Here is a 27,684-nt window from a genome sequence, read left to right on the forward strand (position 1 = left end):
ACTTTTAACTTTTATTGCTAAGACATAATTTGTTTGGGGATATGACCGCATTACCATATTCAATTATTATAAACCATGAATTTTAAGAGACTTTTTTTTTTATATAATGAAAGTGGTTAGTATAAAGTGGTTAGCGGTTGCACTTTGATTTGACATGTACAGTACATTTTCTGCAGGATGAGAGTGGATATACAGTACTGTAAGATGCGCAATGAATAGATCTTCTAGACACACTTATGTAAAACCAAACTCTGTGCATGTCACAAACACGTTCAGAAAGTAAAACGAAGTGCACTATGTTCCTAATACGTGTAAAATGACTTTTCTGGGCAGATATAATCTATGTTCACTGATCACAATGAAAAAGATTATTGGTCTTTATAAACTACAGTATATCTGCAAACAAACTTTATAAAATGTTTCTTTCATTTTAGTTGGTTTCAACACCATATGTTAGTGTACGAACAGATGGAAGTCTTCATCTGGAAAGCGTCCACTTGAAAGATGGTGGGGAGTATGTATGTACAGTGACAAACGCTGTCGGTGCCAGCAGAAAAGAAACAACTCTCAATGTATATGGTAAGGTCAAATAGAGCAAACGGAACAGTAAGATAGGGTGGTGAGCTCCTTTACAGTGCATCCGGAAAGTATTCATAGCGCTTCACTTTTTCCACATTTTGTTATGTTACAGCCTTATTCCAAAATGAAATAAATTCATTTTTTCCCCTCAAAAGTCTACACACAATACCCCACAATGACGACATGAAAAAGTTTGTTCAAGATTTTTGCAAATTTATTAAACATAAAAAAATAAGAAATCTCATGTACATAAGTCTTCACAGCCTTTGCTATGAAGCTCGAAATTGAGCATAGGTATATCCTGTTTCCACGGATCCTCCTAGAGATGTTCCCACAGCTTAATTGGAGTCCACCTGTGGTAAATTTAGTTGATTAGACATGATTTGGAAAGGCACACGCCTGCCTATATAAGGTCCCACACTTGACAGTGCATGTCTGAGCACAAACCAAGCATGAAGTCAAATGAATTGTCTGTAGACCTCTGAGACAGGATTGTCTCAAGGCACAAATCTGGGGAAGGGTACAGAAAAATATTTGCTGCTTTGAAGGTCCCAATGAGCACAGTAGCCTCCATCATCCATAAATGGAAGTAGTTTGGAATCACCAGGACTCTTCCGAGAGCTGGCCAGCCATCTAAACTGAGCAATCGGGGGAGAAGGGCCCTAGTCAGGGAGGGGACCAAGAACCCGATGGTCACTCTGTCAGAAGGAGAACCTTCCAGAAGGACAACCATCTCTGCAGCAATCCACCAATCAGGCCTGTATGGTAGAGTGGCCAGATGGAAGTCACTCCTTAGTAAAAAGCATATGGCAGCCCACCTGGAGTTTTCCAAAATGCACCTGAAGGTCTCTCAGACCATGAGAAACAAAATTCTTTGGTCTGATGAGACAAAGATTGATCTCTTTGGTGTGAATGCCAGTCGTCATGTTTGGTGGAAACCAGGCACCACTCATCACCAGGCGACAACCATCCCTACAGTGAAGCATGGTGGTGGCAGCATCATGCTGTGGGGATGTTTTTCAGTGGCAGGAACTGGAAGACTAGTCAGGATAGAGAGAAAGATGAATGCAGCAATGTACAGAGACATTCTGGATGAAAACCTGCTCCAGAGCCCTCTTGACCTCAGATGGTTCATCTTTCAGTAGGACAATGACCCTTAGCACACAACCAAAATATCAAAGGAGTGGCTTCAGGACAACTCTGTGAATGTCCTCGAGTGGCCCAGCCAGAACCCAGACTTGAATTCGATTGAACATCGCTGGAGAGATCTAAAAATGGCTGTGTACCGACGCTTCCCATCCAACCTGATGGAGCTTGAGAGATGCTGCAAAGAGGAATGGGTGAAACTGTACAAAGATAGGTGTGCCAAGCTTGTGGCATCATATTCTAAAAGACTTGAGACTGTAATTGCTTCCAAAGGTGCATCAACAAAGTATTGAGAAAAGGCTGTACTCATGTACATGTGATTTCTTCATTTTTTATTTTTTATAAATTTGCAAAAATATCAAAAAAACTTTTTTCACATTGTCATTATGGGGTATTGTGTGTAGAATTTTTTTGGGAAAAATGTATTTATTCCATTTTGGAATAAGGCTGTAACAATTCAAAATGTGGAAAAAGTGAAGCGCTGTGAATACTTTCCGGATGCACTGTAAATTATAAAATGTCCCATTCTGCTTGAGAAGGCTTGTACTGTATCTGCTCTAGAAATCATGCTTACCATTTTTATTTCAGTTAGTCCAATTATTCAACATGGACCCCAGATTTTTAGTACAGTTGAAGGGCATGCAGTGTCTCTACCATGCAAAGCCAGCGGAGTACCTAAACCATCTATTATCTGGAAAAAGGTAACAACTATGAATTTACTAAAATTTGGGAAATCTCTTGCAGTCATAATTCTTTTTATACATGTCTGTGTTTTATAATCCAGTGATACCTATTTTATGCAGCCATCTTAGAATGCAGGACATGGCATTGGAGAGCAGAGAAAGTGAAAGTGCATACAGATTGTATAGCACAAAGGTATGCTTATTTAAAGACCAATAAAATAAAATGTCCATAAAATAAACATTCCCTCTGAGGAAATAGCCTGACCTAAGCAGCCAGGAAACGCGTTAGAGTCCTTTCTAGGTGCCACAGGATCTGACAGCTCTCCGGTTACTACACTGTATCTAACTGCTGTTGGCCACCATATCACTCACACATGGCTGCGGCTGCAGCTGTAGGCTAAGATGTGAGTCTGCGTATATACTGCTGAGATATCATACTAGTTCGCACACAAATCTTTAGAAGGATATTTTTCCAATTCAGCAGTCATAGCCTATATGGGACACAAGGAACTGACTTGAAATCACAATAATGAATTGCTCGGAAGATGTGAGTACTCACAGTATTTATTATTATCTAAGCTCCATCAACCGGCTACAATTCCGGAGAGACCTGTTTGATACAATGTTACATATTTGGAGAATTTACTGACACTGTTTCAATATAATATTGACTTTATTAGAAAGCTACATTGTGTGCTTCTTATTACATGTCCTGAACTACAAGCGCTTTTTTCTATTCATTGACTGTGAGTTATATATTTTTGTTTCTCATCCCATTTGAGTTAGTGGTGTTTTTAATTTGGTTATGTATATTTTATGTACATTTTATCTGGTATTACATAAATGAACCATTGTGCTATACAATCTCTTTGTGCTCTCTTTGGAGAGCAGGTCACCCTCCTGTTTCCTATAGACGTAGTATAGAGGGGCCCCAAAAAGCTAAGCTTTTAGAAGCTTGTTATAAAGCCCCATAACAACTTCCCCATAGGAAACTATGCACTGGTGTTGGCAAAGCATGAGAGAGATACAGTAACTCCTGCTTTATAGCTTTGTGGAATAGGACTTTACTCAATTGTACCTTAAACATGCGGACACAGTCATTTCCACATGTATTAAGGTCATACATACTTTGATAAATAGGACTCCTTTGTCTTTTAGAAAATGTTTCTGAGAAGCATGACTTAATAGCATAGTTGCTTAAGTTTTATACCTGCTAAAAAAGCAGAGAGGTGGAAAGTGCAGCATTCTGTGGAAGTGATATGTGTCACTACAGTCGGGGACAGGGCTATGATGTTGCAAACCTAACTTATTGCCCCGTAAGTATTTCTGGAAGCCAATGATGACTGTCTTCTTATGGCTTTTGCATTCAGTAGCCTATGTATCAAGTATCTCAGGATGGTGTTAACATAAAAACTAGTCTAAAAAAATAGTAATTTTTGAACCAATAAATTCAGGCTTAAATATTTAAAATTAATAGGGCAATTTTATACAAATTATATTTATTTTCAGGGTGATGGGAAAGTCTGTTATATACTAAATGTAGTGTATGTTGGTTTCAAAATAAGTTACTAAATAATACACACAGATTTTAACTAAACTACTAAGATATAGCTACTTGCTTTTCAAAAATGAGAATTGAGAGATAGTTATGATTTCAAATGATATTGGGTTTTGCAGTTAATACTTTTGTTTATAGAAAGGAGAAATTATTGTTCAGAATAATGATTCCACAATCATTGAATCGGATGGAAGCCTGTTCCTATCTGCTCCAGGAGGGGAGGATTCTGGAGAATATATGTGCAGTGCAGTAAATGCTGCAGGTTATGCAGCACGTAAAGTTCAACTAACAGTCTACGGTAAGTTACTCATTTTGTTACTATATATTTTAATATTTTTTTGCAATGTGTGTGTGTGTGTGTGTGTGTGTGTGTGTGTGTGTGTGTGTGTGTGTGTGTGTGTGTGTGTATACAGGGAGAGCTTCTAGCTCCAAGATGCAGTATTTAAGTTATCACAGATAGTTATCACAGATTGTTATCACAGATAGTCAGATACAGAACAATTTTGTCTCATATCATATGACACTGCCTAACTATTGTATATAAGTCATCTGCCAAATAAGTACACAAAGCAGGGGTGAGATGCTTGATACAACAAAAATAGTAACCAGGATAGGATAATCTACAGTAAGTGACCAATGGTGTCAATAGTATATAAAGAGACTATGTTTCAAAAGGAATTATAAATATAATATAATCATTTATTTATAAAACCAGATTACTAAAACAATAATTTCACAGAGTAAAAGTACAAAGGTCTTCATGTAAAGTTATAAAAAGACTGACAGATTAAAAAATGACAAGTAAAAACATGAGATATAATAGAGACCTAATGGATGAAATATATGCTTATCTTTCAGAGAGAGGTGGGCACTCTCTGATTTTACCTCTCTCTGAAAGATTAGCATATATTTGATCCATTAAAAACATGGCTGCGGACCGTCTGCCAGCACAGCCAGGCAGGCAGGGGTCAACCTTAAAGTGATGCGTCCGCAATTATGTTGCTGACGCATCATGGGGTGACACCACACACATGCTTGCCAGCTTTGCCATATGCTGGCTGGCTCCCAGCATGTGAGTAGATGGACACATATCTTCCTGTGGATGCAAGATCTGTGTCCATCTCTGAATAACCCGCATAATGTAGTACAGTTCTTTCCAAGAGTCTTTGCTGGCTGCAGGTGTTGGTCTCCCTCGCATCATCTGCAACTTTTTTTTACAGTAGTTACTAAATATTACTCTTTCATATTCAATGTTACACTTCAGCTGCCTACTTCTCGGTGGATATGAGCTTTATTTTCTCTGAAGTCTGGCTCTAGACGTTCCAGGCTCACTATTTAGCAGATACAGTAATAATGGATAATCTTAGTCTATTTTTCTTTGGCCTGATCGGTTGGTGTGGCGGGACCTGGCCTGTTAGGCAGTTTGCCCATAGTTTACTCCCCATACACTCCATCCCCACTCTAAAAAGCCCTCTTGTGGTTCATAGAGGGACCCCTCGCACCAACCACACAGATTTTCTACTTTACCCTGGGTTAAATGGTCCTTGCAATATGTTGTTTTTACCCTTTGGATAATTTCCCTCTGTGTCAGCACCCAATATATGATTCTTATATATGTGTGTCCTCCAGCTTCTCCCAACCCCTCTGCACCCCTCCACCCATTCCTGCTTATTGCTCCTGGCTCATTTTCTATTTTTGCTGTCTTGTTTCTTGATCATGCACTCACCCCTTCAACCAGGGGATACATCCAGGGTATACACATCCCCTCGTTAAACTATTTAACTTCCTTAGCTAACCCCCCCTCCATCCCTCCCCCACAACTCCTCACTCCCCTCAAAGCGTATTGGGCTTTAAAGTCCTTGCCTTCCTAGACTTTATTGTCCCAAAATTTGAGTACCTCTCCCCACGCCTTAACAGTTCTTATTTTCCGCTTTGTTTTTTATCCTTTTTGCTTTGTGAGGGTTGAGTACCCAGTCCTTCCTCCTCTCCCCTTTTTTATTTTCTATATCATAGGTTTCTCTTTCCCACCTCCTCTTGCTCTCCCTCCCCTAATTTCTTTGTGAACTGGACCATTCATCCTTCACCCTTTCATTCTTTATACTTCCCTCTCACCCTCTGGTGATATGCCATTAACTATTGCTTCTATGAGTGTTTGAGGCCTCAACACACCCCAGAAATGTTCTCACCTGTTTTGTACAATTCGCACGCAGAGCAGACATTGTCTTGCTTCAAGAGATACACTTTCGGAAACCCGGTGATCCTACCCTGCTCTCCAAATACTTTTCCACTGTGTTGTACTCCTCCAGCACTTCTAAGCACAATGGTGTAGCCATTATAATTAGCAATAGGATCTCATTTTTCCAAGGCTCAATTTACACTGATAGTGATAGTCATTACATTATTCTGACTGGCAAGCTGGGCCACATGGATGTCACTATTGCCAATACTTCTGCCCCTAATACTGGCCAACACAAGTTGTTTAAATCTTTCCTTACCACTCTGCATAAAAAGTGTTTAGCATATCTGTTTCTTGGTAAATATTTTAATTTCGTTATGGACCTGGCTTTGGACAGGTCAAGCCCCCAGGTCCGCTCTCGAGCATGCCCTATGTTTAAATTACTATTCAAGCAGATACAGGAAGCTACCCTCATATACACCTTGTGTGCTCTTAACCCCACCTACAGGGATTATACGTATTACTCTGCCCTTCACCGCAACTATTCTAGAATTGACCTCTTATTTTATGGCCACCTGGCCTCTAAACATTTACTTAACGCCATGATCACCACCAACCCATGGTATGATCACACTACCTTCACTTCCACATTTAACCATTTGGAATCCACAATTCCTTGGCCCTCCTTGCGTTTGAACGAAATGCTTTTGAAAACCCCGCACTTCAAATCTCAAATGACCGATATACTTAAGGATTACTTTAGCCTCAATATCTCAGAAACTGGTGTACCCCTCTTGTCTGGAAGGCCGATAAGGCCATCCTTCATGACCATGTGATCAGTTATGCATCTCATAGGAATAACGATCAGAAGAAGTCTTTATAAACTCTCACTGACCAGGTCCTCGCCCTGGATTCTCTTCACAAATGCACTCCTAATGATACTAATTACAAATAATTTGTTGAGGCAAAGATGGCCTCTCAGAGAAAATTGATAAGTCACTTTGCTGGTTAAATCAGCAGTTTTTCGAGAAGAGTTACAAAGCTAACACCTTTCTTGCTAACAGCCTGAAGGCCCTTAAGGCCACTTTGTTTATAGCCTCGAATAAAGACCCAATGGGTAATCTTCATTTCTCTTACGTCCTAGAGGATGTTGAGGTCCACATTAGTACCATGGGGTATAGACGGGTCCACCAGGAGCCATTGGCACTTTAAGAGAGTGTGGGCTGGCTCCTCCCTCTATGCCCCTCATACCGCTAGGGGAGCTCCATAGGAGTTCTTTTAGTTTTATTGTTTTATTAGAGTTTTAGGCACAGGATGGCTGCTGGCAACAGCCTCCCTGCTTCGTGAGACTAAGGGGGGGAGTAGTGTCCGCCCTGAGGGGTCTGAGCCACTATCTCTGCTGACAGGACACTGAGCACCCTGAGGAAAATGATCGTTCGCCACCACAGGTGATCATTCACCCCCGCAGCATTCCACCACCCCCTTACAGAGCCAGAAGATTGAAATGGCGAGTGAGTCACCGGCTTCCCTAGCAAGCAGGGAGCCGGTGTGAAGATGGCAACAACAGGGTGGGAGCGCAGTACTAACTGCGCTCCGGAGGCTCAGCGGTACTCAGTGCGGCGCTGTGAGGGCACCCTGAGCCAGCGCCATACCCTACACTGGTAGTGACCCCGGTTACACTGTCTGTCATGGGCCCCGGTTACACTGCCAGCATTTTCCTCAGGCCTGTATAAAGATCAGTGGAGCAGGAAGCAGCGCCATGAAAGGGGGCGGAGCTTCTCCTCAGAGTGGACCCAGCAGCGTTCAGCGCCATTTTTCCTGCCTGCAGATCAATGTGGAGATGCTGACAGGGAGAGCTGTCCCTCCAATTCAACTCCAGCTATCTTGTACGGTACCAGGGGGTTGTAGAAGGGGGGGAGAGGGAGGCTGTGGAAATACTGTGCAACCTATTAAGGTACACACTAAGCGCTAGGTAGTGGCTTCCCTCTATCTAAAAAGCGTTGTGTGTTGGTTGTCTCCAATCTCTGTGGCTCTCTTGGCATTCTTGGGGGGAAACTGTATCTGTCCTTTCCCTGTGTGTGGGTGGAGTGTTTGCTGTCTCCAAAAAAACCCATGTCTAGGGACTCTGTCATATGCTGCGGAGGATAATTCCTCTCAGGACGATCCCATTCCATGTACTCAGGATTGTACTGTTTTATCACAAATCCTTGCAAAGGAGCCTGAGTGGTTAGCCTCTCTTAAGGGTATGATTTCTCAGATTTCTACTAGGGTACCACAGACTAAAACTGCAACTCAGGTTGGTATGCCGGCGGTCGGGAATCCGGCAGCGGTATGCTGTGCGCCGGGACCCCGATAGCCGGTATACCATACTACATCCCTCTTAATCTTGGAGGGTTACCACCTGCGCACTGAGGTAATGTCAACCCCCTATTGGGTGTGGCGAGCTGCTGATGTTTGTAGGTGATCTAACCTACTGGAAAAGTTTGCAGAGTATAAACAACACAGCGCTCAACCCCTGATAAGAACTAATGCAGTGTCGATGTTCACTTTATCTATGTGTTCTTATTCATGAAAATAATAATAATAATGAATCACAAGTGTAAATCATACTCTGTATTGATGTTGAAAAAATGCTAATATCAGTTTGATGTAACAATTAAACTTTTATTTTCGGAGTCAAAGTGCTCCTTGTAGATACTTGGTAAATATAAGGTTAACTTTGTAACTAATTGGGGTTATTTCAGTCCATGCAATTGAACATATATCCCCCAACTCACATCTCCATTGACATTTAAACCAGGAAATTCACTGCGATCAGCAGGACTAAAAGACGGCCCTAATTAGGGCAGTGATAACACATTTAATACTAACTTTTGCGATCAGCAATTGAACCCTTTTTATTTCTATTTTTCGTTTTTATTTTTTCATTATTTTAATTTTATGTTGTTTTCATGGTTTTTTCGGCTAGTAATCTGGACACATTAATTTGGACCTTTAAAAGAGGTCAAGTACTCCTAATTATTTTACAGGAGAAATTTCACGCAATTGCATGGACTGAAATAACCCCAATTAGTTACAAAGTTAACCTTATATTTACCAAGTATCTACAAGGAGCACTGTGACTCCGAAAATAAAAGTTTAATTGTTACATCAAACTGATATTAGCATTTTTTCAACATCAATACAGAGTATGATTTACACTTGTGATTCATTATTATTATTATTTTCATGAATAAGAACACATAGATAAAGTGAACATCGACACTGCATTAGTTCTTATCATGGGTTGAGCGCTGTGTTGTTTATACTCTGCATCCCTCTTAATCTGCCTCCCCTACCTCTTCAAATAAATGTCTCTCTATGGCCATCTCTCAGGGTACAAGATCAACCATGTCAAATCGGAGGCCCTTCCTTTGCACATTCCAACTTTGGCCCTGGACCTTCTCAAGCTCCACTTTTCTTTTACGTGGCAACTGGACTGACATTTCTCTGACTAAGGGGTTTATTCAGGTTAGTTAGCAAACAAAAAAGTTAGCAACTGGGCAAAACCATGTTGCACTGCAGAACATATGCAGTAATTTACTAAACTACTGTATTTTTTCAATTCAAGTTTTCCGATGTCGATGTCATGCGTACTGCAGGGCAGTGTTTTACGGGGGAGTAAACACTGCCGATTATGACACAGTAAGGCCCGGTCGGATCATTGAGATCCGTGCGTGGCTTCATTGCGTAAAGTGTGTGAAAGTTAAAAATCTGAAAAAAAACCTGCATGGAGGTCACCCCTCCTGAATAGAACCAGCTGTTAAAATACCAGGAACAAATACTGATTGGAAATGTAATAAGAATGTACGTCATCCCAATTTAACCCCTTTAGAGAGTGAAGCCTTGAAGTCCTTATCACAAAATCAGAATTTGGTATTTAGGCAGGCTGATAAGGGCGGTGCTTTGGTCCTGCAGGACTGGCAGGACTATAATTGTGAAGTATTACGTCAACTTGGTGACACAGAGGTATATGAGCGACTACATAGAAATCCTTTACATTTATGTAGACAACAGTTGTCTGATTTATTATGCATAGACTTAGATTGGGGTTTGATTACAGAGGAAGTAAAAGAGCTTCTAATTCCAGTCCACCCGGTTATACGGATTTTTTACACTATTCCAAAAGTCCACAAAGAGTTAAACCCCCCTCCTGGGTGCCCGATAGTATCGGCACAAGATTCTTTATTTCAACCAGTGGCGACTTTATTGGATGCTCTTCTGCAACCTCTGATTCAAAAGGAAAGTTCCTTTCTACTTGATTTCTTAAGAAACTTGGTGGTTTGACAAAATTCGATAGTGATCATTGGTTAGTGTGTTTAGATGTGGTGAACTTATACACCTCGATCCCACATGCTTTAGGGCTTGAGGCGGTTGAAAAATTCTTACGTGCCAAAAGTGATTTTTCTACAGATAAAGTGATGATCATTCTTCAATTGTTTGATTTAATTTTGAATAATAATTTTTTCTTATACAATAATCAATTTTATTTGCAAGTAAAAGGCTGTGCCATGGGTAGTTCCATGGCACCGGCGTATGCCAACATTGTTATGTTTATGATTGAAAATGCTTTATTCTTTGCAGATAGTAATATAAGTGGGCATATTATACAATACTCAAGATTTATAGACGATTTATTTATGATTTGGCAGGGGGATGTGTCAATTCTATTATCATTAATTGAGACACATAATTCATCAATTAGTCCAATTAGATTTACACACACAGTGTCTCAGAACACTATTAATTTTCTGGACGTTAAAGTCACAATTATTGAGGGCAGCATCCATACAAGTTTATATGTGAAACCCACAGATAGAAATACGTTTTTGAAAGCACAAAGTTGCCACCCTAGAGCAATGATCAATAGTTTACCTTATTCCCAAATGATCCGCATACATAGGATCAATAGTAATTATAACACAGCAGAACGTGAAATCGATTCATTAATACAGAAGTTTATTCTCCGTGGGTATAATAAAAAATCTCTATTAATTGATAAACAACGTGTGCTATCTATGGATAGATTATCTTTATTAAATAAAAGAACAGAAAGAAAACATCTTATAAAAAATCTTCCATGGGTGAGCACATATAATACCTCTTCGGAGAGTATAATTAAAGCGGCTAAAAGGAACTGGCCTATTATCCAGAGTGATCTGAACCTGGGGTTGCAGGATTATAAGATAATGCCTTGTTACAAACGAGGCAGAAGCCTAAAGGATATATTGGTAAAGACGGATACGACATGTTCAACCGGTCAAGTGGGCATCTTTGGCCCCAAGAAAACTGGTTGTTTTAAATGCACATTGGTGACCTGTCAATTTCTCCTGACAGGGGATGTTTTTTACCACCCACATACGGGCGCACTCTTATAAGATCAAGCACCATTTTACCTGTAATTCTAGTTTCGTGATATATCAGATTGTTTGCCCATGCGGCCTCAGTTATATTGATAAGACAGAATCGAAATTTAAAGAACGCATGGGTAACCACAGGGCGGCAATCCGCGCAGCAATCACATCGGGCTCTGGTGAACAACCAGTAGCTCGTCATTTTGCGGAAAAAAAACACACACTGTCTAGTTTGAGGTACCGTATGATAGATACCATTTTGCCTAATGTACGAGGTGGCAACAGATCGTTGAAGTTATTACGTCTGGAGGCTAGATGGATACATAGGTTAAATGTATTATCCCCAAAGGGTTTAATGAGTGTATTACATATTCTAATCTACGATAACAACATTTGTCAGGTTATATCAGTATGGAGATAATTGTTGCATCTGTGAGTATTTATGTGGGATATCAACAGCCTCTCAAATTCGTCTTTTAGATGGTTTAATCTTCTACTTTTGATTTCTGATAAGTATTGTTAGGATTACTATTTTATAGGATGGTTAACTGGATACAGCTGGAAATTTCCTTCTGATTGACAGCAATGAGCAATAGTGTGACAATTTTTATGGAGTTGTAACAGTTTGCATTATGAAGACTGCCATAGTTTATATCGTTAGCATTAAATGATATGTTTTATTATAACAACAGTAATAAACTTTATGGTACATTTGCAGTGTATCAGGTTTTGCACTCGGACGAAGTTATATTCATCTCTTTCATATAGCGTTCATGTTTATACAGGGTAGCTTTTTTAGTCCGCTTTACAATGTATCCTCTTTCTCTCTTTTTTTAAAATATGTGCTGCACTTAAGGTGGTTAGTGAAAGTTTTTTATATTTTTCTTATAAATATTAGTCAATTATATTTACATGTGATGGCTGACAAATTTACTCGGGCAGTTACTATGACAACCAATTATACTGAGGTCATAGAGATCGACCTCTGTCTGAGGCTGATGATGTCAGAATTATTCACACACCGGTGTTCGGGGTGATTTTCCCACGTGAGGTATGCCTTTTTCTTATGTGGTATGTCTATATAAATGTGTTGTATGTATTGTTATATTACTTCCTGATGACAATTTGACGAAATAAATTGAAACGTTGAAGCAAGAAGGACTGAGGTCCATTTATTTCCGAGATCAGCATGAGTGCCGCACCATGGAATGATTATATATATATATATAGATATATACTGGATTATAATATATAATCCCCCACCAAAAAAGTTTTTTTTTTGTTCACAATTTGATATCATCAATCAAATGGGCTCCACTTGAGCCACGTCTCAGCAGCGCTAAGCCAATCAGAAGAGTGCTACTATGTTGCGCTCCCTAATTGGCTGAGAGGGTCCCCAAGTGACAGATGTATACACATGGATTCCCTTTCATTTGCTGGTTCGGTATTTTTTTTTTAACCCCTGGGATGCCTACATGGACCAAAGAGGGCCGATCTGCACAGGAAATAGGTGAGTAATTTTTTTTACAGGTTACATATGGATTATTACTGGAGAAGGGAACCAAAAGACTATGGGGGATGGTAGGTTTTAAAGTTGTACTTTAGGGGTTATTCAGAGATGAACACAGATGGCTGCATATGCATCTGCGTTCATCTCTGCACATATACTGTATATATTTTACACACTGCTGCGCTTATTATAGTAAGAGTGGCAGGCACCAGTGTGCACTTATAAAGGGTTAATGCATACCTCCCAACTGGCCCGATTCCAGCGGGGCAGTCTCGCTATTCAGACACTGTCCCTCTGACCCGCCAGTGGGTGGCAAGTTGGGAGAGCTTGTGATCACTGCTGCTCTGCTATGCAAAGCAGCCAGTGATGACTGAATAGATGTCGTGTGCATGGCATCTAACAGTGCGGGGAGTGAGCCAGGGGCTGCCCAGCTGCTCTGTGAGCACTGGGCACACCCTCAAAGTGATCTACAATGGGGGTCAGGAAGTGAGGCCATTCCCATTTATTCAAGGCACGTCCCTTTTATTCGGCACACCAAGTCCCCAATCTACTGCTTTTCAAGTTGGGTGGTATGGTTAATGCTGCACTGCAGTTACAAGAAAAAAGAACACCAGTGTGCACCAAGCGTTGACGCTGCCCCTGTATTAGGAGCTCTGGACAGCACTACAGGCATCGACAAAAGAAAATCAGTGTCCACCAAGGGTTGATTAATGCTGCCCCTGTATTAGGAGCTGTGGGTTGCACTGCGGGCAGTTACAGCACCAGTGTGACTTGTTTTGTTCATATGTTTGTAAATCGAGTCATCAGGACACAGAGACATATGAGTTTACTGCTGTGCTGTTTATTCCCTCACCAACTCCAGGCACACTGCACACTGGATCACCCACTTCCCAGCATCCCCCTGGTCCCAGGGACAATCACTGAAGATTCAGGCTTACACATGTTAGTAAGGGAGTGTCTACAAATATTAAGCATTCTAATACACTAACATCACATCCTCTTTTCTTTAAAGATAAGCCCTCTACACTTCAATGCAACAATTAACAACGTCATATTAAGAACATCATCTAACACATTTCAATGAGTCTCTCAGGTCTGCGTATTTCCCTTTTGGGTCTTTCATACAGAGTCTGCATTTCATCAACCATATTGGACCTTTCTAGAATCGTGGTTTGTTCACCATTATCAGTATCATCATACATGTCAGATGAAGGGTATTCTTCAGTGATGTTGTCTTCTTTATGGTTAGGTTGAGATCTTAAATCCACCCGATTTCTTCTTACTTCCGTTCCACGCTCTGTACGTATAGTATAAGATCTTGGTGCTACTTGTGCTTGCACAATACTTTTCTACACCCAAATACCTTTCTCATGATCTCTGAGACGGACTTGGTCACCCGATTTTAGATCAGATAAGCTTTTTGCTCGCCTGTCATGGAACAGTTTCTGTTTTGCCTGTTGACGTTCCTTACTCAGTCTGACCAACACTGAGATATGTGTATTAAGCAGTTCATCATGTATCGGGAGATTTGCTCTAATCCTCCTTCCCATCAGCATTTGTGCAGGAGAAAGTCCATTCTGTAAAGGTGTACTGCGGTAGATTAAAAGACTTTTGTAGAAATCTTCTTTACCTTCTTGAACTTTTTTCATGAGACTCTTTACAGTTTGTACTGAACTTTCCACCAACCCATTTGAGCGTGGATAGTGGGGACTTGACGTAGTATGGACAAATTCCCACTCATCAGCAAATTGTCTAAATTCAGCACTGGAAAACTAAGGGCCATTGTCAGTAAACACTTCCATAGGAACACCATGCCTTGCAAAGATTGACTTCATGCAATTGATTACGGCTATACTAGCAGTTGTATGTAGTGTCTTCACCTAAGGGTAGTTAGAGTAATAATCAGTCACGACAATGTACGTTTTCCCATTACAATCAAACAAATCTGCGCCAACTTTCTGGTACGGTCTCTCTGGCACTGACTGAGGACTCAGTGGCTCGACATTTTGTTTCGGTCTATACGTAAGACATAATTCACATGTAGCTGTAGTCTGTGCTATGTCTTGGTTCATTCTTGGACAATACATAACCACATGTTCTCCGCTTACATTTTTCTTCTCCTAAGTGGCCTTCATGTATCTTGCACAGCATAGTTTTTCTTAGTCGTGCAGGTATGACAAACCTATTGCCTTTGTAAATAATACCATCGACAACTGTAAGGTCACTGCGGTACATCCAATAATTATGGATAGACAACGGGCACGCATGTTTTTCTGCTGGCCAACCTTTCAGAATGATATCTTTCAACACTTTCATTGTGTCGTCTGTCTCAGTTTCTTTCCTAATCTGTTCTTGTCTTGCAAGAGACACTGGTAGAGAAGCTACGATCAAATTAACATAGGCTTCTATCTCTTCATCCATCAGACTTTTGGAACCTTCACTTTTGTCCACAGCACGAGAAAGTGTATCAGCAATGTATTTGCCGGGACAGTACAGCAAGTGTACATCATATTTCTGTAGTCTGATAAGCATTCGTTGAATTCTCATGGGACAGTCATGCAATGATTTAGTCATGATAGCTACCAATGGCTTGTGGTCAGTTTCCACAGTAAATGTTTGACCATACACAAACTGATGAAATCGCTCACATGCATATGTGATCGCTAGAAGTTCTTTTTCTATCTGAGTATACCTTGTTTCAGCACTTGTCAGTGCTCTTGATGCATAGATTACTGGTTGCCATGTATCCTCATGTTCTTGTAACAGCAATGAGCCTAGGCCAAATTGCGAAGCATCTGCTGAAATTCTTATTCTTTTCGCAGGATCAAAGAATTTTAGCACTGGTTGCTCTGCAATGATCTGTTTCAAGTTTTGCCAACTTTCTTCTTGTTCATGAGACCACATCCACTCATTATCTTTGTCCAACAACCATCTACGAGAGGCTGTTCGTTCAGAGAGTTGAGAAATAAACTTTCCTAAGTAAGTAATCATCCCTAGGAATCTTCTGACGTCGTCTTTGTTGTTAGGACGTTCCATGTTCACTATTGCTGATATTTTCTTTGGGCCTGGATTTACACCTTGATCCGAGACCACGTCGCCCATAAAGGTAAGTGTATTCACGCCAAATTCACATTTGTCCTTGTTTAGCTTTAAATTCACATTCTTGACAAGTTCCATTACTTGTCTCGATCTAGAATCATGTTCTTCCTTTGTAGATCCCCAGACAATAATGTCATCCATCATTGTTTCAACACCTGGAATATGTTCAAAAATCATGTGTATCTTTTTGTGATATACTTCTGGAGCAGACAATATTCCATATGGTAGTCGAAGAAATCTGTATCGACCTTCTGGTGTATTAAATGTACAAAGCTTTGAGCTGGCCTCATCTAGCTTCATTTGCCAGAATCCTGAAGATGCGTCCAATTTACTGAACCATTTTGCTCCCGCAAATTGCGACATGATTTAATCTCTGGTTGGTAGTTTGAAATGTTCTCGTTTAATAGCTTTGTTTAAATCTCTGGGGTCTAGACATATTCTGAGTTGTCCATTTTTCTTTTCAACAATTACTATGGAGCTTACCCATTCAGTAGGCTCATCAACTTTCTGTATCACACCCAAGGCTTCCATGCGATTTAACTCTTGTTTCAGTTTTTCTCTCAGCGCAAACAGCACTTTTCTACAGGGGTTTATCACTGAAGAAAGTTGCGTGTCTATATTTTATGCTCTCCAGGCAAACAACCTAGACCTTCAAACAAGTCTCTGTATTCTGTAAACATCGAGTTGCAGTCATCTTCTACTTGTGATGTCACCATAAAAACTTTCTTTAGCAAGCTTAGTTTCTCACGGGAACTTAATCCTAGAATCGGTTGCACATTTTTATCCACAATCAGTAGAGATGTTTTAAACTGTTGTCCCTTATATTTCAGTGTCACTAAGCATGTACCTTTCACAGGAATTTCCTCCCCAGTGTACCCTGTAACTTTCACTTTGGCTGGATGAATTTTAGGTTTTACTCTAAAAGTCTTATAGTCTTGAAATTATATTAAATTCACCTGCGTGCCAGTATCAAGCTTAAAGGGAATGACAATCTCGTTCACAGCTAAAGGGACAATCCATTCTTTATCTGCACTGCAAAGTTCAATGCAATCCACAAAGAATTAATCTGTTTGTTTAACAGCATGCACTTTGGTTGTTTTACTTTTAATTTTACAGCATTTGGCAAAGTGATTAAGTCTAACACATTTCATGCAGGTTTTACCATAAGCAGGGCACATTTTAGGATTGTGAGCATTTCCACATCTACTACACATTTCCTTATTAGACTGTGGCTTAGACTGCTTCATTCTTGAGAATGGAGGTTTGCTTTGCTCTTTTTTCTGCACTACATATACAGCAGCATCAGCGTCCTTGTGTAACTTTTTGGCTTGAAATCTAGTTATTTCTGCAGAGCTACACATAGTCACTGCCTTTTCTAGTGTTAGGTCTTGCTCTCTCAGCAATCTCTCTCTGAGTCCATTATCAGGTATTCCACAGACAATACGATCTCTAATCAGTGAATCCTTTAAATCACCAAACTCACAGGTTTTAATGAGTGATTGCAGCTCTGTAACATACTGATCAAATCCATCTACAGACTTCTGATCACATGTGAAAAACTTATATCTTTCATATGTCACATTTTTCCTTGGCACAAAGTAATCTTCAAACTTTTGCATTATAGAAGATAGCACCATATTCTGCCCCTCAGCAAACTGAAAACTATTATAAATGTCCAGCACATCCTCTCCTATCACATGGAGGAAAATGGATGCCTTCGTTTTGTCAGCCTCTGAATCAGCTCCACATGCAGCAAGACATATATTAAACCTTTGCTTAAATCTTTTCCAGTTTTCAGACAAGTTACCAGACATAAGCATGCCCATTGGAGGAGCTAGTTTATCCATGGTTACTCACTGTTTGAAGATAGGAGCACATGGCAGGCTTTGCAGACACAGAGTATCACAGCCACAGACTTCTGCAGGATTCTTTCACACTCTGAGAGCACTAGCAGTCCAAGTTAAACTTCTTCTGACACCATGTTTTGTTCATATGTTTATAAATCCAGTCATCAGGACACAGATACATGTGAGTTCACTGCCGTGCTGTTTATTCCCTCACCAACTCCAGGCACACTGCACACTGGACCACCTACTTCCCAGCATCCCCCTGGTCCCAGGGACCATCACTGAAGATTCAGGCTTACACGTTAGTAAGGGAGTGTCTACAAATATTAAGCATTCTAATACACTAACATCACATGACTGTGCACCAAAAATGGGTTCATATAATGGTTAATGGCATTAAAAACAAATAATGCTGTATTTTATCATTGAGGAGGAACTCTGAGCTGTATAGTGCACCAGTAAATAATTAATATAATGCCCTGGCAGTATAGTGGATGTGCTTCCTGTCTGACATCTGCTGTGAAATGGTGCCGAGTCACCACCACAGGCACTTATATCAAATTTAAAACCGTGAGATCTGATGCCGGGATGATGACGTTTTGCCTCATTTCTCTTACGTACTAGAGGATGCAGGGGTCCATATTAGTACCATGGGGTATAGACAGGTCCACCAGGAGTTATTGGCACTTTAGGAGTTTGAGAGTGTGGGCTGGCTCCTCCCTCTATACCCCTCCTACCAGACTCAGTTTAGAAAATGTGCCCGGAAGAGCCGGTCACAGCTAGGGGAGCTCTCCAGAGTTTCCTTAATAAAGTTTAGTTTTAGAGTTTATTATTTTACAGGGAGGCTGCTGGCAACAGCCTCCCTGCATCGAGGGACTCAGGGGGGGAGCAGTGTCCGCCCTGCGGGGTCTGAGCCACTGTCTCCGCTGACTGGACACTGAGCTCCAGAGGGGATAGATCGTTCCCCACCGAAGGGGATCGGTCACTCCAGCAGCATGCCGCCACCCCCTTACAGAGCTGAAGATTGTGGCGAGTGAGCCACCGACCCCCCTAGCAAGCGGGGGGACCGGTGTGAAGATGGTGGCATCAGGGTAGGAGCGCAGTATTAACTGCATTCCGGAGGCTCAGCGGTACATAGTGTGGCACTGTGAGGGGCGCCCTGAGCCAGCGCCTATACCCTACACTGGTCACACAGCCTGTCGTGGTCCCCGGATCTCAGTGCCATTTTGGGGGCGAAGCTTCTCCTCAGAGTGGACCCAGCAGCGTTTCAGCACCATTTTCCTGCCTTCACAGCGCTATCAGTGAAGAGCAAGTCCCTCCACAGTATCTCCAGCTATCTATCACGGTACCAGGGGGTTGTATAAGGGGGGGAGGCTGCAAAACAACTGTGTAACCTATTAAGGTGCACAGTCAGCACTGATAGGGCATCTCCCTTTATATTAAAAGTGCTGTGTGTGGGTTGGCTCCAATCTCTGTGTCTCTCTTGCCATTCTTGGGGGTGAAACTCTGTCTGCCCTCCCCTGTGTGTGTGTGTGGAGTGTCTGTGGTCTCCATCAAGCAATGTCCAGGGACTCTGTGTCATATGCTGCAGAGGATATGTCCTCTCAGGATGATCCCATTACATGTAATCAGGATTGCACTGGTTTAGCACAGATTCCAGCAAGGGAGCCTGGTGGTTATCCTCTATCAAATCTATGATTTCTCAGATTTCTAATAGGGTTGCACAAAATGAATCTGCAACTCAGGCTTTACAGAACTCTATGGCAGTATGGCCCAGTTCTTGTACATCAGGGCTCCCTGCTGTATATTCCCATAAACGTGCTCTTGCTCAGATCATGCAGGATGATACCGATACTGACTCTGATACTACAGACGGTGATGGGGATGTATTGCGGGTGGCTGCATCACTTGCAAAAGGTGTGCAGTTGATGATAGAGGCTATTAGGGATGTGTTGAATATTGCTGATACAACACCCATGCAGGTTGAGGAGGCTTACTTCACTGAAAATAAGAAAGCCTCGCTAACCTTCCCTGCGTCAAAGGAATTAAATGCTATATTTGAAAAGGCTCGGGAAAACCTGGATAAAAAATTCCAGATACCTAAAAGGTTTTGGTAGCGTTTCCTTTCGAGGGTAGAGGATACGAAAAAATGGGAAAACCCGCCTATTGTTGACGCATCAGTATCCAGACTCTAAAAAAAGGTGGTTTTACCTGTTCCAGGATCTGCCTTGAAAGAGCCGGCTGATTGTAATATTGATAATACGCTCAAATCCATGTACATGGCTTCTGGGCAATACTATGTCCCACTATTGCCAGTGCTTGGATTGCCAAAGCTATAGTAAAGTGGTGAGGCACGTTACTTGAGGATTTGGATACTATGGAAAAATGTGATGTTAAATTGTTTTTACGTAACATTCAGGATTCGGCAGGATTTCTGGTAGAATCCATGAAGGACCTGGGTTCCATGGCCGAGGGGATTTCCTCCATGTCAGTATCAGCTCGTCAAGGGCTGTGGTTGCGCCAGTGGTCTGCTGAAGCGGAATCCAGGAGAAGTGTGGAGACCCTACCCTACACAGGTCATGCTCTCTTTGGGGAAGCGTTGGATGCGTGGATCTCTACGGCTACGGCTGGTAAGTCACCCTTTCTTCCCTCAGCTATACCTGCTCCGAAGAAACCCTTTTCTTCAGTTACGTCACAGTTCTTTCGGTCTAACAAGCTCAGAAAGGTAAAGCCATCCAACACCTTCTTTCGGGGAGGTCGGCCCAAGTTCAAGAAACCTACGGCTGCAGGTTCCCAGGAACAGAAACCTGCTTCAGGTACACCAAAGTTCTCTGCATGACTGTGGACTGCACACCCCGGAGGTGGGGCCGGTGGGAGCGAGACTCAGATATTTCAGTTATGTCTGGGTGTCCTCCGGCCTGGACCCCTGGGTGCAAAATATTGTGTCCCAGGGGTACAGGCTGGAATTTCAAAATCTCCCTCCTCACCGATTTTTCAGATCAGGCTTGCCAGCTCTGCTGGCAGACAGGACTGTCCTGCAGGAAGCAGTCCAGAAGTTGGTGGAGGCACAGATCATTGTGCCAGTACCACCTCACATGCAGAACAAAGGTTACTATTCGAACCTTTTCGTGGTACCGAAAACGGACGGTTCGGTCAGGCCCATTCTGAACTTAAAATCACTAAACCCCTTTCTGAGGGAGTTCAAGTTCAAAATGGAGTCCCTAAGGGCGGTGATATCCGGTCTGGAGGAGGGGGAATTCCTAGTATCCCTGGATATCAAGGATGCATACCTCCACATTCCAATTTGGCTTCCGCATCAAGCGTATCTGCTATTTGCACTGTTGGACTGTCACTTTCAGTTCCAGGCCCTCCCGTTCGGTCTCTCCACAGCACCGAGGGTATTCACCAAGGTGATGGCGGAAATGATGATTCTCCTCCGCAGACAGGGGGTCAACATAATTCTGTATCTGAACATTGTTCGACTGCACTTGAATGGCCTAATTTCTCAGAAGATGGGCCGCTTGGAGGAGACCGTTGTAGACGGCTCTTAGTTCCAGAATGTTTATTGGCAGGCCAGCTTCCAGACTTGACCACCTTCCATGGAAGGTTTCCCCTTGAGTGACTGCGCCCCAGCCCCGGAGACTTGCATCTGTGGTTAGAAGGATCCAGTCCTGAATCCCAAACCTGCGGCCCTCCAGACGGTGAGATAATTTCATCACCAAGGTGATGGCGGAAATGATGATTCTCCTCCGCAGACAGGGGGTGAACATAATTCCGTATCTGAAAGATCTGCTGATAAAGGCATCGTCCAAGGAGAAGCTGTTACGGTCCACTCACGATTCAACTTCTCAGAAAACATGGTTGGATCCTGAATCTTCCAAAGTCACATTTGGAAGCAACCAGAAGGTTGTCCTTTCTGGGAATGATCCTCGACACGGATGTGCAGAGGGTGATTCTCCCAGTGGAAAAGGCGTTGGTGATTCAAACGATTGTCTTGGATGTCTTGAAGCCAGCCCAGGTGTCAATTCATCAGTGCATTCGCCTTCTGGGGAAGATGGTGTCCTCATACGAGGCTCTGCAGTACGGGAGGTTTCACGCGCAGTCCTTCCAACTGAATCTCCTGGACAAGTGGTCGGGATCCCATCTACACATGCACCAGAGAATTCGTCTGTCGCCAAAGGCCAGGATTTCACTCCCCTGGTGGCTGAAATTATCTCACCTTCTGGAGGGCCGCAGGTTTGGGATTCAGGACTGGATCCTTCTAACCACGGAACTCCTGGGCTGTGGCGCAGTCACTCAAGGGGAAACCTTCCAAGGAAGGTGGTCAAGTCTGGAAGCTGGCCTGCCAATAAACATTCTGGAACTAAGAGCCATCTACAACGGTCTCCTCCAAGCGGCCCATCTTCTGAGAAATTAGGCCATTCAAGTGCAGTCGAACAATGTGATGACAGTTGCTTACATAAACCGACAGGGCGGAACAAAGAGCAGAGCTGTGATGGCAGAGGTAACAAGAATCATCCTCTGGGCAGAAAAGCATGCGTTGGCACTTTTAGCAGTCTTCATTCCGGGAGTAGACAACTGGGAAGCGGACTTCCTCAGCAAACACGATCTCCATCCAGGGGAGTGGGCTCTCCATCCGGAGGTGTTCAAGGAGGTAACAGATCTTTGGGGCGTACCCCAGATCGACATGAATGCCTCTCGTCTCAACAAGAAGCTTCGGCGCTATTGTTCCAGGTCGAGGGACCCGCAAGCAGTGGCGGTGGACGCCCTAGTGACTCCGTGGGTGTTCCAGTCGGTGTATGTGTTTCCTCCACTTTCACTCATCCCAAGAGTTCTAAAGCTCATAAGGAGAACAAAGGTTCAAGCGTTCCTCATTGCTCCAGACTGGCCAAGAAGGGCTTGGTACGCAGATCTTCTGGATCTACTGCGAGAAGAGCCGAGGCCTCTTTCTCTTCGGGAGGATCTGCTGCAGCAGGGGCCGTTCGCCTTTAAAGACTTACCGCGGCTACGTTTGATGGCATGGAGGTTGAACGCCTGATACTAGCTCGGAAGGGCATTCTGAACAAGGTTATTCCTACCCTGATACAGGCTAGGAAAGTAGTAACGTCTAAACATTACCATCGAATTTGGAAAAAATATGTATCTTGGTGTGAGTCTAAGAAATTTCCTGCGGTGAAGTTTCAACTGGGACGGTTTCTCCTCTTCTTACAAGCTGCTGTGGATATAGGCCTAAAGTTGGGATCTGTGAAGGTCCAGATTTCTGCCCTATCCGTTTTCTTCCAAAAACAATTGGCTGCCCTCCCTGAGGTTCAGATCTTTTTGAAAGGAGTTCTGCACATCCAACCTCCCTTTGTACCACCTACGGCGCCTTGGGACCTTAACGTGGTGTTGAAGTTCCTCCAATCGGACTGGTTCGAGCCTCTACAGGAGGTTGAAGTCAAATTTCTTACGTGGAAAGCTGTCACTTTATTGGCTTTAGTTTCTGCTAGACGTGTGTCGGAGTTGGGGGCTTTATCGCTTAAAAGCCCATACTTGATCTTCCACGAAGATAAAGCTGAGCTCTGGACACGTCATCAGTTTCTTCCGAAGGTTGTGTCTGCATTTCATATCAACCAACCTATTGTGGTGCCAGTGGCTACTGACTCCTCAATTTCATCAAAGTCCTTGGGCTGGTCACAGGAAATCGGACTCTCTGTTTGTCCTGTATGATCCCAAGAAAATTGGGTGTCCTGCTTCTAAGCAGACAATATCTCGCTGGATCAGGTTCACTATCCAGCATGTGTATTCTATGGCAGGCTTGCCATGTCCTACACCTGTTAAGGCCCACTCTACACGTAAGGTGGGGTCTTCCTGGTCGGCTGCCCGGGGTGTCTCGGTGTTACAACTTTGCCGAGCAGCAACTTGGTCTGAGTCGAACACATTTGCAAAGTTCTACAAGTTCGATACTTTGGCCTCTGATGATCTGAAGTTCAGTCAATTAGTTCTGCAGGAGCCTCCGCACTCCCCCTACCATTCTGGGAGCTTTGGTACATTCCCATGGTACTAATATTGACCCCAGCACCCTGTAGGACGTAAGAGAAAATAGGATTTTGGTTATCTACCGGTAAATCCTTTTCTCGTAATCCGTAGAGGATGCTGGGCGCCTGCCCAGTGCTTCGTTTTCCTGCAATTGTTATCTGGTTCAGTACAACTTTGTTTTTAGTTAAGTACTGCGTTGTTTACTTGGTAAGTAATGTAGCGGTTGCTGAGTTTTCAAGCTAAGTTAATTGATTTGCCTTGTATGTGTGAGCTGGTATGAATCTCGCCACTATCTGTGTTAAATCCTTCTCTCCAAGATGTCTGTCTCCTCGGGCACAGTTTCTAGACTGAGTCTAGCAGGAGGGGCATAGAGGGAGGAGCCAGCCCAAACTGTCAAACTCTTAAAGTGCCAATGGCTCCTGGCGGACCCGTCTATACCCCATGGTACTAATATGGACCCCAGCATCCTCTACGGAATACGAGAAAAGGATTTACCGGTAGGTAACCAAAATCCTATTTTTGCAAAAATACACAGCTTGGAGTCCCTTGGATCCTGGAAGTCTGAATGTCCTCAGTTCTAGGAAAACCTAGCTCGCTCATCTCTAAATATCATTGCACACAAGTAGTAGTACTTTAGTTAACAAACAGCAAAGAAAATCCTGGAAGGTCGGGTTGGCTTCATTCTCTGAGAACTGAGCCCACTTATCTCTAGTCACCATATACACACATCATAGCAGCAGCAGGTCACCATATACAAACATCATAGCAGCAGCAGCAGCAGCATGTCACCATATACTTACATTATATCAGCAGCTTGTCACCATATACATACATTATAACAGCAGCGTGTCACTATATACATAGATACATTATAGCAGCAGCAGGTCACCATATACTGTACATAGATGCTTTATAGCAGCAGCAGCATGTCACCATATACATAGAAACATTATAGCAGCAGCAAGTGACCACATACATACAATTAGCAGCAACATGTCACAATATACAGTACATAGATACATTATAGCAGTAGCAGGTCACCATATATATACATTATAGCAGCAGCTGTCCGGTGTTTGGTAGTCGGTGCCCGTCAGGAGCGTAGATAAACAGCAATGCAAGGCTTCTGCAGTTCCCAGGCAGGAGCCCCTACATCCCGACGACCAGCACTTGAGACCATGGCTGCGTGCAGCGTGGATGGCCACAGAAGCTGCTATCTGATTTGCAGGGGACACAGAGATTCGACAGTTGAATTTTCAAGTGGCACTTCCAAAACCCGTGAGATCCTAGATGTGATGTTTTGCAGGGTTTTCAGAATCAAGGCAACCTGAGAGATTTGAGTCCCATCTTGGATCCACTTGGATCCTGGAAGTTTAGGTGGGCTCGGTTATCTGAGAACTAGCCCGCTCATCTCTAATGAATATATTGAGCTAAATGCAATCGCCTCTGAGTTGCTTGAGGTGCGGGACTTTGTGCAAGTCTGCCCACTTTTTAAAATCAGCAATCATTCACAAGGCAAAACCAACCTGGTTTTGCCTTGTAAATGTAAAACCTACATTTAGCCCTATGTCTTTGTTTTCTGGCCAGTTAGGGGTGAAAGTAATAAGAGATCCAGTCTACCTTATTTTCGGACGTATGGCATTGCATCTTGTGTATGTTCATGCATGTAGTGGGGTCCGTCGGTAAATGAAGATGGAAGTATCATCAGCTGGCCCATATCACCGATATGTTTGTTATCGCACAAGGCATCCTGGAGGTGTATATATTGTTCAAATTGCAATTTTTTTTGATTGCACCGAAATAATCTTTCGGTCCTGCTGTATTGCAGGAGTGTGTTGAATTGCTCTGGACGAACCATCATCCTGTAAGCGTAAAAGTACATTCAGGGAATGGTTTTGACAGGGCAAACTGTGACTGTATTGATATTTGGTTCACCTGTTGCAGGATGGTCTGAGGAATAGATATGGAGTAGCTATCCTGCGACACAACATCAAAGGATATTGAAGGGCATCGTATATTCTATACATCTCTGACTTTTTTTGTTTGGTTGTCACGCCCATGCAACCTGATGTGTCTCCTCTTGAAATCATGGACAACTATCAACACGCCTACCTTGCTCATAGTCAGAGCATTGTGCTGGCGTGCCTGCTGGTTTGCAGGCTATTTGTATGTGTGAATGATTAAGTTAAAGTCCGGAGTGTTCGGCCAGAACGTTTTCAAAGGTGGTTTTGAATGACAGGAAGTAGTTGTTGTGCAGGTGCAGCATATTTTGTAAAGTAGTAACCAGAAAAACATTGTGGCAGATGTATTAACCTGGAGAAGGCATAAGGAAGTGATAAACCAGTGATATGTGCAAGGTGATAAAGGCACCAGCCAATCAGCTCCAATATGTAAATGAACAGTTAGGATCTGATTGGCTGCTGCATTTATCACCTTGCACATATCACTGGTTTATCACTGCCTTATGCCTTCTCCAGGTTAATACATCTGCCCCATTGAGAGCCTGCCGAATGTCATTGCATCGTGTTGTAGCCTGACTATTGAGATCTTGAATTAAATATATTTGAAGAAAGGTTGGTGGGCAGTAAACTACCAGAGAAGCTGTACACCTGACCTAGTACCTTGAAGGTCTGCATGTAATGCATTTAACTATGGGTTTACTCTTGAAGTAAGTCATTTGGAATGCATTGTTATAGGATCTAATATTTTGTGCAAATTCTTTGGATAGAGGATGTTGACTGGAAAGCAAAGAATCTAAGTATTTTGGGCAAATGTAATTTTCGCCTATTGCCAACAATGGCCCTTCGACTTGTTTTTCCACTTAAGTGCACGGCATATTTGACACGCAACATTCATGGGTCCGAAACACACCAATCCCATCATTACAGTACTCTACATTAGCAGAGTAGTGAAAGGCAGAATATTATTTATTGCGCCAATTAGTGAAGATGGGATTAGACTCTTGGTGACTATCTCCTGTTTCAACCTCCCTGTGTACATGAGTTTGCGCTCTATGCGAAGAGAGCCATGCCTTTGCTTCTTCAGAGGTTTCATTCTCCCTATTTATATCTGCGCGCTGTGTTCACAGGCTTCTTTCTTCAGAGGTTTCCTTCTCCCTATTTATACAGGTACTTTTTCTTTGCGAAGAGGGCGAGATTCATTTTCTTCAGAGGTTTCACCTTGCCTATGTAAATGGGTTCACTCTCTGTGCAAAGATAGACGAGTACAGTACTTCTCTGCTCCAGAGTTTCTGTTTGACTATAAGAAACACATCTCTCTTGCTTTTTTAAGAGGTATGTTCTCTCTCAGGGCAATCTTCATTTCTTCTTGCAGTGTGCTTACTTTTAACTGCAGCACTATCATGACCAATGTCTCCTAGACATTGTAAAATTTCCAAAAAACAATCCAGTTAAAACATTTTTTATAGCTCTTTGACCTACATTTATAGATGTTAGTCCAAAGAAGTTCTAATTAACAATGCTTACCTATTTTATTTGTTTATTTATTAACAGTTTCTTATATAGCGCAGCAAATTCCATTGCGCTTTACAATTTGAAATAACAATAACAAACTGGGTGATAACAGTCATAGAGGTAGGAAGGCCCTGATCGCAAGCTTACAATCTGTAGGGAAATAGCACCTTTCCTTGTGTACATATGCCTATCTATTGCATAG

The 27,684-nt window shown here is 42.5% G+C and overlaps 1 protein-coding gene across 3 annotated transcripts in view; it reads left to right on the forward strand.

The window, feature by feature from the left end:
* Positions 1-27,684, forward strand: part of HMCN1 (hemicentin 1) — a 1,072,092-nt gene that overhangs the window by 221,870 nt on the left and 822,538 nt on the right. For all 3 annotated transcript variants that reach the window (XM_063940215.1, XM_063940214.1, XM_063940213.1), the window contains 3 exons: positions 435-579; positions 2,314-2,426; positions 4,105-4,264. In XM_063940215.1, coding sequence (XP_063796285.1) covers positions 435-579; positions 2,314-2,426; positions 4,105-4,264 — 418 coding nt within the window. The remainder of the gene's footprint in view (positions 1-434; positions 580-2,313; positions 2,427-4,104; positions 4,265-27,684) is intronic.

The sequence above is a fragment of the Pseudophryne corroboree genome, chromosome 9, assembly GCF_028390025.1.
Source record: "Pseudophryne corroboree isolate aPseCor3 chromosome 9, aPseCor3.hap2, whole genome shotgun sequence".
Classification (NCBI taxonomy): domain Eukaryota; kingdom Metazoa; phylum Chordata; class Amphibia; order Anura; family Myobatrachidae; genus Pseudophryne; species Pseudophryne corroboree.